This window comes from Tachypleus tridentatus, chromosome 13 (genome assembly GCF_004210375.1).
Source record: "Tachypleus tridentatus isolate NWPU-2018 chromosome 13, ASM421037v1, whole genome shotgun sequence".
Classification (NCBI taxonomy): domain Eukaryota; kingdom Metazoa; phylum Arthropoda; class Merostomata; order Xiphosura; family Limulidae; genus Tachypleus; species Tachypleus tridentatus.
The window spans coordinates 91045719-91063890 of NC_134837.1; the positions used below are offsets into that span (position 1 = coordinate 91045719).

Here is an 18172-nt window from a genome sequence, read left to right on the forward strand (position 1 = left end):
CCCACCACAATGGTTTCTAGCCATTGAGTAGCTATTTTTTATTGAAGAAACAATTCAGTGTTTTCTCAAATTTGTAACAATAAATCATAGCATTTACAAGTATATTTGATGAAAAATTAATAAACTCGTAGTATAAATGATCTAGCGGGTTCTTTATCTGTAGGTTTTCATGGATGCTAGCTCAAAGTATATGTTTATCTTACTGCAGAACATAACATGTAGCAATATGAAAATGCTTAGTAAATTTGAATTATACAGTTCTTTTTCAGTACAAAAGCTGTGTTATTTATTTTAGTGGAAATGTTGATTGAATTTCAAGTACGTAGAAAATTTCCATGGTTTTATTTCTGTGAACGAAAATAGTTTTATTGCGTAATTCATTCCAGCTAAGTCACCAAATAAAAAAAAAAACTCTGTATGAGTACGTTATCAGTCCCGTGAGTGCAGGTTAGTTTAATAATGATGCAATGGTGATTTTTAAACCACAGTTAATGATATAACCTACCGATTCTGTTATGAAATACAAGGCAAGAATCAGATGTAGTAAAGTGGTGATTGAGATGACCACTATCCACGGGAGCAGAAAAATACGACGCTCCTGTCAGAGTAAGTTTAAAGAGAATTATTAGCATATAAAGTAACCAGAATTTAGATTTAATTGTTTATTCATAAACAGTAAAATTAATCACCAAAGTCTTAATATAATTAAACTTACCGCATAAACACCAATCAGAAGAATGACTGAAGATATCACGCTCATGGCTGCCAAGACCATCATAAACAAATTCCCTAAGAATACAACTGAGAAATATAAAAGATAAATCAGTTAATTGATGAAGTGTATACTTACATACCAATATTTTCAATTACAAATTAATTAAATTCGTAATGCAATGTTAACATAATTCAAAAGAGAAAACACAGATATATTTAACTGTTGTTCGAAGTGTATAGGCACAGAATTTGTTAATGTCAGTTAGTTCTGTTCGAACATTTTACCGATATGGACAGAGTTTTTGTACCCACTTCGTGTTTATCCTTAATAAAAACATAAACGTTCTTAAATATTCAGTTAATAAATTAATGATAAGTACTATACAAAATTTATCATAATTATTATTTTTAATTTCTTTCTTAAATTGTCATTTCAAAAGTAGCTCATTCTTACACACACATGATAGACACTAAGTAAAATAATAATTTTATCTTCAATGATGAGCATGTTGATAGATAGTAATTTAGTGCTAAATGAATGATAAAACAAGTGTGTTTTTTGTAATATGTATCACACGTATGAAAAACTGGCGAATAATTTTCGTACAATCAAACGTAACAATAAACACGTTAGTTGTTAGTATGTAGGGATTGTCTAAGAAATGGCTGCTTCATTCAGTTTCTTACTATATGATGTTTACATATAACTGTTAAAGCTGAGCTGTAACCATTTTTAGCACATAATTGTCATTTTCGAGTATTTCGCAGCTTGTGAAAATTCTATTACCAGATTTTATTACACATATTGATAAAATACACTAACTTTCAGTAATGAGAAAAACGTTACAAAAACTAATAAAACCCGTTTTGTTAATGTAAAATGATCTAGGGATGGCAATACCTAACGGATACAAACATGAATATATGGATGATACAGCTATGCTTTTCTCGTACTTTTTTTTACTTTCTGTAGGCTCCTCAACATTAAGTCATAAGAAGTCTAGATTATAATCAGTGATGATTAATAATCTATTGTAGCTAATTATATAGTTTAATACTAATATATGAGGTAATTCCACAAGTTCAATGAAAAAATTTGAAGAACTGATATCATATTAACAACATATATTACCATTAAAATATAAAAATGAAACATATGTTTCTTTATTAACCTACTTCAGTGAAATTGTTTAAAAAATAAGAGGAGAACGAACAATAAAAGAACAAATTTGCAAAACGTAATCATGATGTGTGGATGACAATGCCAAAACATAGAGAAATAAGGTAGTGCACAATATATAAAAGCCATGTAAAAATCATTACATAAGTAACCAACTCATTCCAATAACAGCTTTTATCTACAACTAAATGTTGAACTCCTGTCAATTGCATGAGTTTACGTTTAAATAAAAGCATTTAAACTGAATAGTTCTATATAGTCTTACAGTAGCTAATAGCCATAAACTTGTAAAATTGACTCAATACTTACTGGCCACTTATGTAAAGATTTTTATATTGTTTTTGTGTTCCACCTGTCTTGTTTTATATTCTTCGGCGTTGTCATCCTTACGTCATGCTTAATTTCATAATTTTTTACTAGTTATAATAAAATAGGGATATATTCTTTATTACGATAGCTTAACATAAGATATTACGTACCTGTTGTATGATACATGGCATGAACTTGAAATAAACATGCTGTGAAAATGAACAGGTACACTGCCTAAAAAAACAGAAATGACAAAAACTAATGTAATATAAGCCACAAAAAATTGATATTTCTAAAGTGAAAGATAAACTTTTATGGGAAAATCTTAGAGTATTTTTCAAAATAAATAATATTTACCAGTAACATAAACGCAATATGCCCACAATATCTTTATATTACTACACAAATTAAAATGTAATGACAAAGTTCCAGTACAACGTATTTGATCTTTGAAATACGTACTTTGCAAAATTTCTGGGTAAAGGTTATTACAGGATACAAGAAGTTAATATTTTGTATTCTAATGCATTAAATATAGGATACCATGTTACACTTTTGTTCTAAAATCCTATGAGTTGAAAGTCTGAGATACACGTGATTGCACAAAATGTGTATTTTTTATGTTGAGGTATTCTATAAGTTTGTGCTTAAAATGAAAAAAAAACAGACTGCTGCAATTTATAATTTAACAGTTTGTTTGTAGTTTACGTACCAAGCTGCAGAATGTGCTATTTGTGCTCTATCCACCACTGGTATCGAAAAGTGGTTATGTTACTAGAGAGGAGTATATAAACGTAACTAAATTAGCCGTAGATAAATATTATTTCTACATGGATGAATGAAAAATTATTTTACATCTCATTAGACTGAACTTTTTGTATAGTATTTTGTGAACTTTAAATACGAAGCTCCTTAGAAAAGTAAAACATTACTAATATATGTTTTCTATCTATTCTGGTGTTGTGTTATGTGTGTGCAGTACCAGTCTCGGTAACATCGAAGAGTTTTTGTACTACTTTGTTTTTCAAATGTATATGAACTAGAGATGAAAATCGAAATAAAAAATATTATTTAACAAGTAAGTTTATTTTCTCTGAGAAACCGTTTAAAGCTGAATTCCAGCAGGACGCTTTGAATAAAATGCTGCTTGTTATGTTACATTTTATCGTTTGCTTATGTTCATAGCAGTCTGGTTTATTCTATCTATTTCAATATAAAAGTATCCTAAAGCGATAGCATGTAAAAAATTCGACTACAACAAACTAAGCTATAATATTGTCTCATTTACATAAAACGTGAGAGTCAGAATAAAAAATGTGGGTGCTACAAGACACCTGTTATCATTTAGACAGTTAAAACACGGTTTTTCATTCATATTTAAACCTTTATGATTTGGCAGTAAATCGAAATATGGTCCTCGTATTTTCTTTTTACTTTGATCTTAAATAATGTTTTTGAAATACCAGAACATGTCAGTCAAGTTAAGTTAGAACAGAGTAGTAAAACAGTCAATCATAAACATAGTTAAAAGTTATTTTATTAGATAAACGCTAAAATATATAAAATAACATTTGTTGTGTCGACTAGCATCCCATCCTACAATATAACGAAATCTTCAATATCTCTAGTTAACTTATGACATACAATGCTGAATAAGTAATATTTCTAAAGTTTCCATGCGTAGGAGAAACACTTTAAATAGAGTTTTGAATATATTATTGTAAAATAATAAAACAATTATTAGAATCTATCCAATTTACACTACACATATATTACACGGTTCAATTAATTCTCTATTCATTATCACAAGTGATTGCGTTAAAAAACTCCTAAGTTACGTTTTGTTGTGATTTTTTGTTGCTGTAATACAATTAACCTCACCAAACATACTCTTAAACAAAAAGAGTTCGACCACAATTTTTGCTAAATGAACAAAATTGTGTGGTTTTTGCTTAGACTGTTGCTTTTTTGTAACACTGTATCTGCTTATTCATAAAATATAATTATTATATCATCACAAACCTTTGCTGTAAATTAAAAGAATGAAACATAAAATAAACTGTTATACCCAGTTATTGTATTTTCCACAAACACCCCAACTAAAGTGATGATAAGAAATATAAACTGTCTTAAAATATTTACTGGGAAGCAAATTAAGGGGTAATAATAATAAAGTCCATTTATTATTAATGAAAAATACAAAGAAAAGAGACGAGAATATTGGTGAGTTCTCTTAAAATTCTGAGTTTAAGCCTTTTCCATCAGGATATGTTAAAGCATTTTGAAAGAGAGCTTTGGAGACAAACTTTTAATATTAAATATACATCCTTCTACAAGTAAACAATGCAGATAACGAAATTGTATACAGTTTTATTAGATGGAGAATGTCTTTAGCATATTTTAACGTCTTTTTTATGCTTTTCATTCCAAAAGATATGTGACAACTTTTTAGGTTTTTATATGCTTAGGTAGCGTGTTTACTTCATTGATCAGTGCTACATATTGCAGTGTACAACTCTCAGAAGTGATAAAACACAAAATATGACCACATAACAAGTGTAGTTGGATTCTGTAGCAGCACTAAACAGCCCGTATAGAAGTGGAATTTTTGTATGATTTCATGAGTGAAAAAAATTGTCAGGAGTAAACCTTGTTTATTATACTCATACGATGAAAAACAACAACAACAACAACCCCAAAACATTAATTCCCGTTCAATGAGATTCTTTATTACTGATGGGACTTTTTTGGGCGAATTAGAGCTGATCTACATTGAAGTGGTTATCAACTGTCCTTGGAATGAGTTTTGTTTAAAATTATTTGCTAACCTGTTTCATATTGGAATGTTTGGCGCAAAGTGATAATGCATGAAGATTAGTTTTATCCAGAAAACTTACAAGGATGTACATAAAAACTAGAAATGACACACTATTCATTTTGCATTTACAAAGAACAGCTGAGTAAGTGTAAGCTCTGCTGAATTAGTTGAGCTGAACAGGGATAATTAAATTACAAACTGATAATGTCAGCTGGCCAGATATTACTTTTTATTATTTATTATAATAACAGGCAACATTTTTTTACGATAAATACCCATTAATCTTTTCTATGTTCTATTTTTACGATTGTACAATTTTAGCAATATAAACTGAGAACTACTGATTGAAGAAAAAGCTGTTCTGTAACAGATGAGCTTGCATGTTGAAATAAGATCATACAAATTTTGCATATTTATCCTCCAACAAATAACCACAAGTTTTAAACGAATAAAATAAGATCCTCAATCGCTGGTCTATATGTTGTTTCGCACTTTTTAATATTTACAAATTTTTTTCACTCATATTCTGATACAGTTGCTATCTGCACTATCCGTCACTAATTTAGCAGTGTAAGACTAGAAAGAAGGCAGCTACTTATTACGAACTACCGTAAACTCTAGGCCTACTATTTTTACCAACTAATAGTGGAATTAACCGTCACATTTTTACGCCCCCACGACTGAAATTATGAGCATAGTTAGTGTGACGAGAATTTGAACTCGCGACCCTCACATTATGAGTCAATCGCCTTAACTACGTGGCCATACTTGGTCTAATGTTTTCTGGAAGAAATGGATATGGAAGTTAAATCATACAGATAGCTTTATTAACAGCGTGATCATAGCTTTAGTAAGAGTAACAGTTAAAATTACATCCAAAATTAACAAAGAAAGCAGGCCCCCCAGTGGCTCAGTGGTATTTCTGTGGTCTTCCAACGCTAAAAACCGGGTTTCGATACCCGTGGTGGGCAGAGCACAGATAGCCAATTGTGTAGCTTTGTGCTTAATTCAAAACAACAACAAAGTAAGCAGTGAGAAGAATGTTTATTTGTGATATACATCGTAGTATGAATCTTTTGAATAAATAATATCATTGTGTAAAAATATAGAATACACGTGGTTCATATCCTTTTTTCCATGCACTCAAGTTGCATTTGTTAACGATAAAGCTTTGCTTTGAATACATGGTAAGTAAGTGATTGTAATAGTTTAAAACAGTTAAATGTTACTTCACACTGCCGTAAAAAAATAATAATATATTGTTTTTTCATTTATACTCGTCAAATTAAAATATGATAAACTTTTAAATATATTAATTATTTTAAATAAAAATATACTTAGGCATTTTGGTGAGAAAACAATTATCTTTAGCTTACATGTACCAAAAGTGGCCCAATAAAACAATGTGAATTACAATGTTTAAATTAGGAGCTACTGCAAATTCCTAAAGATAGCGCAAAACAGTGAGTGAGATTAATGAAAATACATCCATAATTTTCTAATGAACATCACAAAGTAATATGCGATCTTTGATTTAGAATGCGGGAGAGATTTTAGAAACCCAATTTTAAAACACTAGGATTGAAATAATTAATGTTGACATCGATAAAAAAACATTTCAAATGAAAAGAAATATATCCAACGTTAGTTTTAAAGCGATTTCTAAATATTTTCTAAAGTATGAAATAAAACATATTAATAAACCGATCATACGTTTTGCTGATATATTAATTTGTAAATGAGTGTTTGGATATTAAGCACAAAGCTACACAAAGGCTATCTGTGCTCTGCTCACCACAGGTATCGAAACCCTGTTTATAGTGGTACGAGTCATCAGATATTCCGCTTTGACAATGAGTGGCAATATTCAGGTAAGAAAGTTGGAAAACTAAATAATATAAGGCTAAGCTTCCTCCTGAACGTATAATGAAAAATCAGGCTATTATTCAAAATGTATTGACTACTGAAATTTAACTGTCATGGTGCTGTACATAGAAGTCCCATGGTGGGTCAACAGTAGGTTTGCCGACTTACAATGCTAAAATGGTGGGATAGATTTCTCGATGTGAACACATTACAGGCAGCTCATTGTGTAGTTTTGCACTGTGATAACAACTATGAAAATGACTATTTACAGAAAATAGAAAGGCATATATGGTCAGATGGTTAGGGCACTTGCCTCCCAATCTGAGGGTCACAGGTTCAAATCACCGTCCCTCCAAACATACTCGCCTATTCAGCCCTGAAAGCATTATAGTGTTAGGGTTAATCACATTATTCGTTTGATAGTTTTTTAATTTCACGCAAAGCTACACGAGGGTTATCTGTGCTAGCCGTCCCTAATTTAGCAGTGTAAGACTAGAGGGAAGGCAGCTAGTCATCACCACCCACCGCCAACTCTTGGGCTACTCTTTTACCAACGAATAGTGGGATTGACCGTCACATTATAACGTCCTCACAGCTGATAGGGCAAGCATGTTTAGTGCGACCGGGATTCGAACCCGCGACCCTCAGATTACGAGTCGAACGCCTTAACCCACCTGGCCATGTCGGGCATATTATTCGTTGGTAAAAGAGTATCCTAAAAGTAGGCGGTGGGTGGTGAAGACTATCTGCCTTTTCTCTAGTCTTACCCTGCTAAATTATGGACGGTTTGCGCAGATAGCTGTACGCGAAGTTAAAAATCAAACACAGAAAATACAATGCCAATAATTCTTGTGCTTATATTACGCTACCAAACAATTGTTACTTGTTAGCGACTATTCATTTGGTAGAAATTATTATTTTTTTGCGAAAGGTCCACCTTTTGAAAGCGCTTGGGTTACAAGGTTTTGTATTTCAGTTTTATCAAGACTTCTTGAACCTACGTGTTTTTAGCACATCATGATTATTTTACTTACAGTAATCCAAAACTTAGTTAATAATGTTAGAAAACTACTGATTCAGATGTACACTCCACTACTTCAGCAGTGCTTAAGCGATCACACATTATTTCTCTCAAATGTGAATAAGTGACAGATTTTGCTAAGAAAATACAGAATGCACGCCTGCTTTTAGATAAGCGGAATACATGGGGAAAGACGAGTTCATCTTAATTAACTATTAACGTTTCATTTTCCAAAGACTAAAATTTATAGTTGTAGAAGTTTGTACATTGTTGATACGATATTTATAAAGTTTAATGTATTCTATCATCAAGGGGTTAAACAAAGTATAAAATTATAAGTACAAAGTATAACCCTTTGTATCAGTGCTAGTGAGTTTAGTTTAAATAAGTATTTATTTCAACTTTTGTGAAATAAAAATAAAGGAATTTCGGAAACAGATGGCTAACAGGAAATGTTGCCACTTTGAAAAAGTTAGCAGACAATACATTAAAATACGTTCAAACCCGTGAATCGACATTTTAGACTGAAACAGCGTTAACAAAACAGCACAATGTAGTCAATCATAAAAACATTTTAAATGCTAAATGGACATCTTTGAAACATAACCGGAAGGCATGACATTGTATCTAGAAATCACAAGAATGTCGTTATCTACTACGATCTTATTTCGCCATTCAACTAATTTTTTAACAAAACAAAATGCAAAGTATCGTCTGATCAGTTTGGTGCATCTGACATCCAAAAAACAAAAAACAGAAATATCCAGAAGTGTAGGTCTGTTTCCAGTGATAATTTTGGATTCAGAGGTATCGAACCATGTTCGAATCTGCACGATATCACAGAGTACTCCAAACACTTTAGAATGCGGGTACTTTATAAGAGTAGCAGTTGGATAGTGGGTAGTACGTTGCTGCTAAATCGCCACATGACATCTTAGTGTATGTGTTTTCTTATAGCAAAGCCGTATCTGACTTTCTGTTGTATCTACCGAGAGGAATCGAACCTCTGATTTCAGTATTATGAATCTGAAGACTTACCGCTATCCCTCCAAGAAGGTCCGGCATGACCAGGTGGTTAAGCGCTCGACTCATAATCCGAGGGTCGCGGCTTCGAATCCTCGTCACACCAAACATGTTCGCCCTTTGAGCTTTGAGGGCGTTATAATATTACTGTCAATCCCACTATTCGTTGGTAAAAGAGTTGTCCAGAGTTGGTAGTGGGTCGTTATGACTAGTTGCTCATTCTGAATCACTCAGTCTCAATGACTGTCTCATTCTGCCAAATTAGGTTAAGGCAAATAGCCTTCGTGTAGCTTAGCTCGAAATTCAACAAAGAAACCATTTATGTTTCATAGGAGATTTATATCTACCTTGTAAACAGTCTTTTCTCAAACTATTATTGGGCCTGGCATGGCCTAGCACGTTAAGGCGTACGCTTCGTAATCTGAGGGTCGCGGGTTCGCGCCCGAGATGCGCCAAACATGCTCGCCCTCCCAGCAGTGGGGGCATTATATTGTGACGGTCAATCCCACTATTCGTTGGTAAAAGAGTAGCCCAAGAGTTGGCGGTGGGTGGTGATGACTAGCTACTTTCCCTCTAGTCTTACACTGCTAAATTAGGGACGGCTAGCACAGATAGTTCTCGAGTAGCTTTGTGCGAAATTCCAAAAAACCAATCAAACTATTATTTTTATGGAAGAAAAACTTGTTGTATGACAAACCCAAGCCTCTGTTTAATAACCACTCTTTCAAAATATTACGTCCATTTAATGTTTCGAGATGCACGTAGGACGAATTCTGCATACAATAAGAGACAGAATTAATAATGCTTTGTCACCGAACACTAATTTAGTGCTCTCAAGATGGTTAAGCGTTCTATAATCCTATAGTTATAAAATAAAGTTATGTCCAGTCGACATTCAGTTAATAAGAATGCCATAACAATTGCACGAGAATTAAACAAAATGTCTTATATAAGCCCCCCGCTAGACGTGGCTTTGCTATAAGATAACACACATACGCCTTATAATAATCATATTAAAGATTGATTTTAAATTAGTTGTAGAACAGTAAAATTCATGACTGTTTTAATCATTAAAGTAATACAATAAAATGTCAATGGAGAGTTTTCAAAGAAACTTCTCCAAACTGTGTTTGTGTTATTCATTTTAAATGTACAAATTTCGACAGTGAAATAAACTAGAGTCAATAAAACATATTGAACCGGCTGAATATATTAATCAGTAATAATAAAGGAAGTGTTTACCATTCATTTTTAATTCAATATTTCTTTAATGTTTTGGTATTTCATGGCTGGTTTTTGGTCATTAGTGGTCAAAATAATTATCAATTTTGAACAATATAAACTCGACAATCCAAATACCAAAATCAAATAAATGCAGGTAAGGGTTTATGTTCTTTTCATGATTTGCAAAATCAACAGTCTGGAACTTTATCTGCAATTATTTATGTTTTTGTTTCATACTTGATCCAGCGTGGCCAGTTGGTTAAGGCACTTGACTTGTAATCCGAAGGTCTCGCGGATTCAAATACCCGTTGCATTAAACATGCTTGCCCTTTCATCAGTGGACGCGTTATAATGTTACGATCAACCGCACTATTCATTGGTAAAAGAGTAGCCCAAGAGTTGGCGGTAGGTGGTGATGACTAGTTACTTTTCCTATAGTTTTATACTGCTCGTGTAACTTTGAGCGAAATTTAAAAACAAACGTTTAATACTTGAGTACTTGTGACATAATTTCAAATGTAAAACTTGACGTTGATACATGTTTTGTATATCTTTTGGTTTTGTATGATCCTTTTAGGAAATGTTGCTGTTGTTTTCAACGAATAGGCATTCCGTCCACCTTAATCCTTGATTTTTGTGTTGTAAGTCCAATAATTTACCTCTGATCTATCAGGGAATATTTAACAGAAGTGAACTGACTTACTAATTAGATTCTATGTTATGATCTGGATTTCTGATATTGCCAAATGTTTCTTGCCGTATTCTTGTAGAAATTCGAAATATTTTAATGTGTTTTTTAGGGTTATTAAAAACATAACAAGAAGACATAAACAGATTGTTATTTGATGATCGAGACAAAAAAAGGCTTACAAACCATTATTATACGAATGCCATAAAACCAAGTAATATGAGATAGTTTGCATATCATAACATTATGAAATCTGTAGTTTTTTTTCATAATGTGCATATTGTTTTCTAGGCCCGCCATGGTCAGGTGAGTTGAAGCGTTTGATTCGTAATCTAAGGGTCGCGATTTCGAATTCCCGACGCACCAAATATGCTCGCCCTTTTAGCCCTTTCAGTGACGTTCAATCCCACTATTCGTTGGTAAAAGAGTAGCTCAAGAGTTGGCGGTGGATGGTGATGACTAGCTGCCTTCTTTCTAATCTTATTACACTGCTAAATTACGGACGGCTAGCGCAGATAACCCTCAAGTAGTTTTGCGCGACATTCAAAAAACAAACAAACAAGTACAGTATATTGTTTTCGTTTTTTATGATTGTTGATAGCATATTTTCTTACATTTGTATTAATCAGTTTATTGGCAATCACAAATTATTTTGTATTATAGCTAATTTGCAACAATATTAAAATAGTTTAACTTTGTAGATTAGACGAAGTTATTTAACTTTAATATGACATCGAATATAATTGTATATAAATGTATATATACATCACCAACTCAAACTGGTAAAATCAAGAATTAAATAAGAAGGTAAATATTAACAGTATTTCAATTACTTGAATATTAAAGCACTTTGTCAAAATTGTGTTTCACTCAGTATCAGAGACCATCAAGCCAGTTAAGTCATAGCAGAACGTGCATTAGCCGAAACTTTATCATACATGCTATGCGTGAAGCAATCAAATTCGTGAATAATGCTAAAAATGTAAAAATTCAAGCTTTTAAGTCTATGCAGGACTCTTATACAGACTACTTCATCTTTATGTACCTAAATAATTAATATTGTAACTATTTTAGCGTGCTTATTGATACATTTAAGCAACAACAATATTTTTAAACTTGTGTTTGTTATTGAGCTCAAAGCTATGGAGAGGATCACTTACTACGTGTCTAATACAGGGATCTAACACATAATTGTTGCGTTATAAGCCATCATGCTTATCACTGAAGCAGTTGGAGGAGTCATTCGGCAAGTATACATTAAATTAAACTAAAAGTAACAAACAATACAAAGGCACTAAAATGTTTAAATACAGTGTGCAACCGTCATATAATAAGTAATATTTTGATAAACTGATTTTCATAGAAACGAGGAGATAAGTTCATTGAATAACAAAAGCTTCGAGAAATATCTATCAGAAAGTATTACTGTATTTGTGTGAAACTGAGTTTGTGAGAATTAAATAGAGATTGAATAATATAAGATAACGCATACAATATTTGTTTAATAACATAAATTACAGTAAATTTTCTTTACAATGCGATACCATACCTTCCCAGTATACTGTATATACCAAACTGTTTACATCGAACTTCCCTTACTTAACAGGTAACTTATGATTTACCCAGAGCAGACAAAGTTTTACTTGACTGGTAATTCTCATACAAACATAAGGGAGGCTTTGGCGTCGATATGTCGCCTGAAATACCATTGACAGACACTGTTTGCTACATCTTTATATTACAACCACACTTTCCATGGGCAGACCAGTTCTTATCTAAGAAAAGACAGATGAATTAGAGGCAGATAAAAAGAAATCGTTCTTGAGATTTTCTTGACCATGTGTTATGCAAAAACTGTACAAAACAGAACATTTAAATAATTATATAGAATTCTACATTAATTAAAATATGAAGGTGGAAAATGTATGGTGTGCTTAAATACCATAAAATAAAAGTATTAATATTTCTAGAGCAGTGCTGTCAAGTTTCCGTTTCATTCGTACAAAAATATAATTCGATTTCTTTGTTGAACATCTTATAAAAAGAGTAAATAAAGATATAGAACGCCTAGGTCGTACTTAAATTTACTATTAATTCATTGACATACATACACAATAAGTAGTAGCATTATTGTGTAATCTACAAGTGATTTAGTGTTACGTATTAAGTTTTAATCTACAGACAATTCTGCGCATGCACACGCACATTAATATATTTATATAAAATTATTTTTTTAAGTTTGAGAATGTTTAAATAAATTATCCTGGAACGTTGTTTGACTGTTTTGAATTAAACACATAGCTACACAATGGTCTATATGAGTTCTGCCCACAACTGATATTGAAATCCGGTTTCTAGCTGTGGGAGTCGGCAGACATTATTGTGCCACTGAGGAGCTCATGGAAAGACAGATTGCTTTCTTTCTTTCGTTTCACAGTAAAGTTGCACAATGGGCTATTTGTGTTTTTTATGTCGATGTATTGAATTCCAATTTCTAGCATTCTAAGAGATGAAATGTATCACTGAGAACCTTAGTATATATATGTTAACTTTGAGAAAAATTGTCACCAAAAATATTTACAAGTAGGAATATATAAAAATATAATCCTGTAGCTTATTATAAAATTAATTTGCTTTTTTATTTAATATTATATTATACTAAGATTCTGTTACTTAACTTCTCAATTACAAAATATGAAAGCAAAGTAAATGTTAAATATAAGCATATTACTCATAATGTTGAAATCGAACACGTCCGAATTTGGCATTCTGTATTAAAATGATTCTATAATTTCACAACACATACTTTTCAAACTCATATTTATCAAAAATAGTTATGAAAGAGTATTTTGAGTATGTTATTTATTATTTTTTTCAACTCAGTTTAAGCTGTATCAAATAATTAAAAAATGAGTAAAATTTGTAATACCTTAACTTACACCATTGAAGACAGCTCCATCATTCTTCCAGTACATTGGTATGAAATGTAGGTATTTAATGATTAGTCACGTTTTCCGAATTGGCGATTCAGACCATTCCGTTTGTAAAAATCCCATACAGTTTTGATTAACTTTTCACTTTATAGCAAGTTGGTCTGTTAAATGCTTTTCAAGTTGTTCTTGAATTGTGGATATACTTCACATAAAACTTCTGGATATTTCAGTTGTTTGGAAACCGTCTAAAGAATTGCAGCTGTCTAATCACAGCAAGTGTTGACAGCTGGTATACGAAATATCTAGAAGTTTAAGGTTAACATAACATAGATTCTTTTCCAAACTGATGGTAAAGCTGCTAGAGAACCTTTGTAGCACAGGTTTTTGTTCACAAAGTGAGCTGCCAACCGTTATCTGTTGATTTTAGTTCAGTATGATTTTACGGCACATAATCCGAGACTAAATAGACATTTGCAACCGGAACTAGGCACTGTACTAGTATTCATTCTGCTATAAACAGATTAGAAAATTCTAGGCTTGTATTTAGGCCACCAAGTAATGTGTATTGTATTCATGGTAAGACAAGGAAACAGCCTCCTTGCAATTACTCACGAGCATATCCAATAAACAGAAGACATATGACTTGATATTATTTTTAAAGCGAAAGTTAATCGTACTTTATTTTGCACTCAGGTAAGAAGTGTATATTGACTTGGAGAAAATCTATGTTAGACAAAATCTAGTTTTTATTTCGGAATACCACGTATACAATTAAGGCGTAGGAAGAAATAGGCATTTGTAGACGTACTTACCCTGCCGTTCGTTACATCTAATGTAACGACAACACTAATGACACATTATTTGGATTATATCCTACAACTATATGCTATCATGTTTTGATATAGTTAACTCTGACTTCCTTTTAATGGGTGATAACTCCTGCCCTTTCTCTGATAAACTGGTTCATATATAATTAGTTATCTACACGCTCACCAGACTTAATCTAATCGATGAAGTATGGCTTACACTCAAATCTGAAGACGCACTGCGTACTATCAAAGTATTTCAGGCTCTAAAGATGTCCTGGACATGAGGCTTTAATAGAACCTTGTCAACTATTTTAGTTTTAAATGTGCAAGTTTTGCTTTATTTGCAACAACGACAAGAAATGTCATGTAATGCAAAGACGAAAGGGCATCCTTATTTTTCTCATTTATGGGCATAGCACAGCTGACCAGTCCTTCGTTTTCACATGACATGACATGAGATGTTTCATTTGTATAAATGTGTTGAAGCAGAAGAAAGAGTGATTGAAGATGTTTCACAACAGTTGCTTTTGAAGCCTCATAACACAAATATTATAGAATCCAATTATCCTTTAACTGTTTGTGTGGTATATTATTTAATCGAAGAAAGCGCCAGCATTTGTAAATGTGCACAAATAGGCTTCAAGGCTTCAATTAATTTTAATCACAACAAACAAAATATTACATCAAATTTAATAGCCTTACCGGATAAGTAAAGTAGTCACATAATGTTATAGATATAAGTAGCTAATGGATTATGCTTCTGGCTATATAATATCGTAATGTTCCTCCCCTTTTTTACTTCCAAATATTAGGGTAATTTAACCTCTATTTTCCCATAAGTAAGTTATTGTTTAACTCTATTGAATTTCAAACAAATATCCTGCTTTCCACCATCGATTCATTCACTTTTCAATACTATTAGTTTCTATTTCTCAATCATTTAAATTAGTTATTAATCGGTTTTTATTTATTTCTTTTTTAGATATTTATTATTTTCAACCAACAGGTACTTTATGGAGACAGACACCTAGGATTCAGATAGATTATTGTCTTTAATTTTCAACTACCAATAAGTGGGAAGGTCGTGAATTATCAGCAACCTCTGTCACACGGGTAGTTATTGGACATCTTTGAACAGAATAACGAGATTGGCTATTACTACTATAACGCACCCACACTACTACTACAGAGCAAGTTCAGCAGCACGCTAACCAATATCTATGTCAGACTCTTTTATTTGTAATCGTTATTCGGGTTTCGTTCTTTAATTCAGTGATCACAACATTACAGTATGTTATTACTTGCTCATTTAATAATTCACCTGGCAGTTTATTTTCCTATTACACATCTTTATCGTCTGTAGTTACATCTGAACTCTGTGTCTCATAATTAACTGAACCACATCTTATAATTTACTTATCTTATTTTTTTGGCACACACAAAATAATCCTTGTTTATTCTTATCATTACAAGTACATTTTTATACGTATGACTTTTATTCAATTTATTATCGCATCTCTCTTATTCTCGTCCCTTGGTGAGTAAGCAGTTAAAATATTACAATCACCAATTCAGTTTCACAGGATGATTAAAACGCATATTGTCAATTGCTTAGCTTTGTGCAAAGAAACGATACTTTTAGTATTTAATATACAGTTTTGAATGTTTCGTCTATTCATCTAACAGCATTACACAACATATTATTTAAGCTTCATTCTGTGTTAGCTAACGTTAAAATTCTGTTTACCTCAGTCTTAAACAAAATTAGGCAATGACTGAAAGATACAGTGAAACATATCACTAAAAAAAATATTTCAAATAAGCAAACAACCTTAGTAAGATCAAATTTTAAACGTTAAAAATACATATATATTTTTAAATGTTGAATAGAAGTAACAAAAGTACACAATAGATATGCGTGTTTCTTTAAATATCTCTATTTACATAATATTAAAACCACTTCGATTGGACAGCTTTAAATCTACGGACTTAAAATCCTAAAATTCGGGATTCGATTTTCCGCAGATAGTCTAATGTTACTATGCTGTAAAAAACAAATATTATAAACGATTTTATGCAAATTACGTTTGGCAATTAGAGTGTTTTAAAGTTTAGTTTTAAAAGTCAGTGAACCATAATTTCTTCGAATATATTTATAACTCACTCTAGTTAGTGTTACGTATACCCCTGGTTATAAAATTTGATATTGAAAAAGAAGTCACTTCGTGATGTTCCTTAATTTACTTATTACTAAGCTATTCGTGGAAATAAAACAGTTATATCTTTGTTGCTTCAGAGCGAAAGAACCAAAACTCCATTATGTCAGCCTGTATGTATAGTCACAGCACTCCACTCAACTACATCTAGCTTTGAAATTTACTTTGGTCAGATGCAATAAAGGAACGTCACGAGTCAAAAATATTGAATTTGAAATACATTTTTTAAGAGAAGAGTATCATTTACAAAAGTAGTTTTAAAGAAATGTAGCATCTAACAAAACTTTTTGCGCGTAAAATTTGTTTGCTTTAAACTAAATAAGGGTTAACAAATGCTTTGGTATCTTTAAAAATTTCTAATAAAATTATAAGCTCTTATCCACAGTCAACGTCCTTTTGTGTTTAAAAATCTGACAGAAAGAAAGTTTATAATCAAGGTTCAAACTCTCGTCACACCTAACATGCTCGCCCTTTCAACAGTGGGGGCGTTATAATGTGACGGTCAATCTCACTATTCGTTGGTAAAAAAAGTAACGGTGGGTGGTGATGACTGGCTGCTTTCCTTCTAGTCTTAGACTGCAAAATTAGGAACGGTTAGCGCAGATAACATACGTGTAGCTTTGCGCGATATCCAAAACAAAACAAACTAAATCAATACAGTGCTTGGCAAACTTGCTCAACCGAAATTGTATGGTACAAGATATTCATAAATCTTTGATCTCCATAAAATCAATCAACGATTTTTTTATTTAAAAATGTTCAAGGTTTTAAAAAAATAGCATAATTTAGTTTGAGTGATGAAAGAGAGCCATTATCTGATTCACGTCACCCGCTGGTACAGCGGTAAGGTTACAGATTGACAACACTAAACTCAGGGGTGCGATTTCCCTCTGTAGACACGGTAGATAGCCCGATGTGGCTTTGGTATAAAAAAACACACACACACTCTAATTCACAAACGCACGCCACCTATTCGAATTACTTTACATTGATTTTTTTTAAATTTGGAACCATGCATGGCTAGTAACTAAAATGTTAGACTGTGAATATGAGGATTCACGGCTCGTGTCCTACAGCTGCAAACATTTTCTCCGTACCTTAATGTTGTCAAATCATAATATTCATTAAAAAAAATGTATCCTTAAAATGAATGTAAATGTTACTGGCTAGTCTATTGGTTGAAAATTAGGTGTGGCTATGCACAGATCAACATTTGTGTAGCTTTGGGCGATATTCTGAACCAAATGAACACAACTTCAATTTTCGTAAGGTTGTGAAATATGTAATTTAAAATAAGTCTTTATTTATCACTATGAAATTATTTTACCTTGTTTATTCGGTGTAATACATTAGTTATATATTTTAAAAAGA

At 32.1% G+C, this 18172-nt stretch overlaps 1 protein-coding gene across 2 annotated transcripts in view; it reads right to left on the bottom strand.

The window, feature by feature from the left end:
• The window catches only part of LOC143239772 (uncharacterized), a 101406-nt gene that overhangs the window by 14147 nt on the left and 69087 nt on the right, over window positions 1-18172 (bottom strand). For both annotated transcript variants that reach the window (XM_076481256.1, XM_076481255.1), the window contains 3 exons: window positions 2374-2437; window positions 716-801; window positions 506-598 (listed from right to left, as the gene is read on the bottom strand). In XM_076481256.1, coding sequence (XP_076337371.1) covers window positions 506-598; window positions 716-801; window positions 2374-2389 — 195 coding nt within the window. In that variant the 5' untranslated portion in view covers window positions 2390-2437. The remainder of the gene's footprint in view (window positions 1-505; window positions 599-715; window positions 802-2373; window positions 2438-18172) is intronic.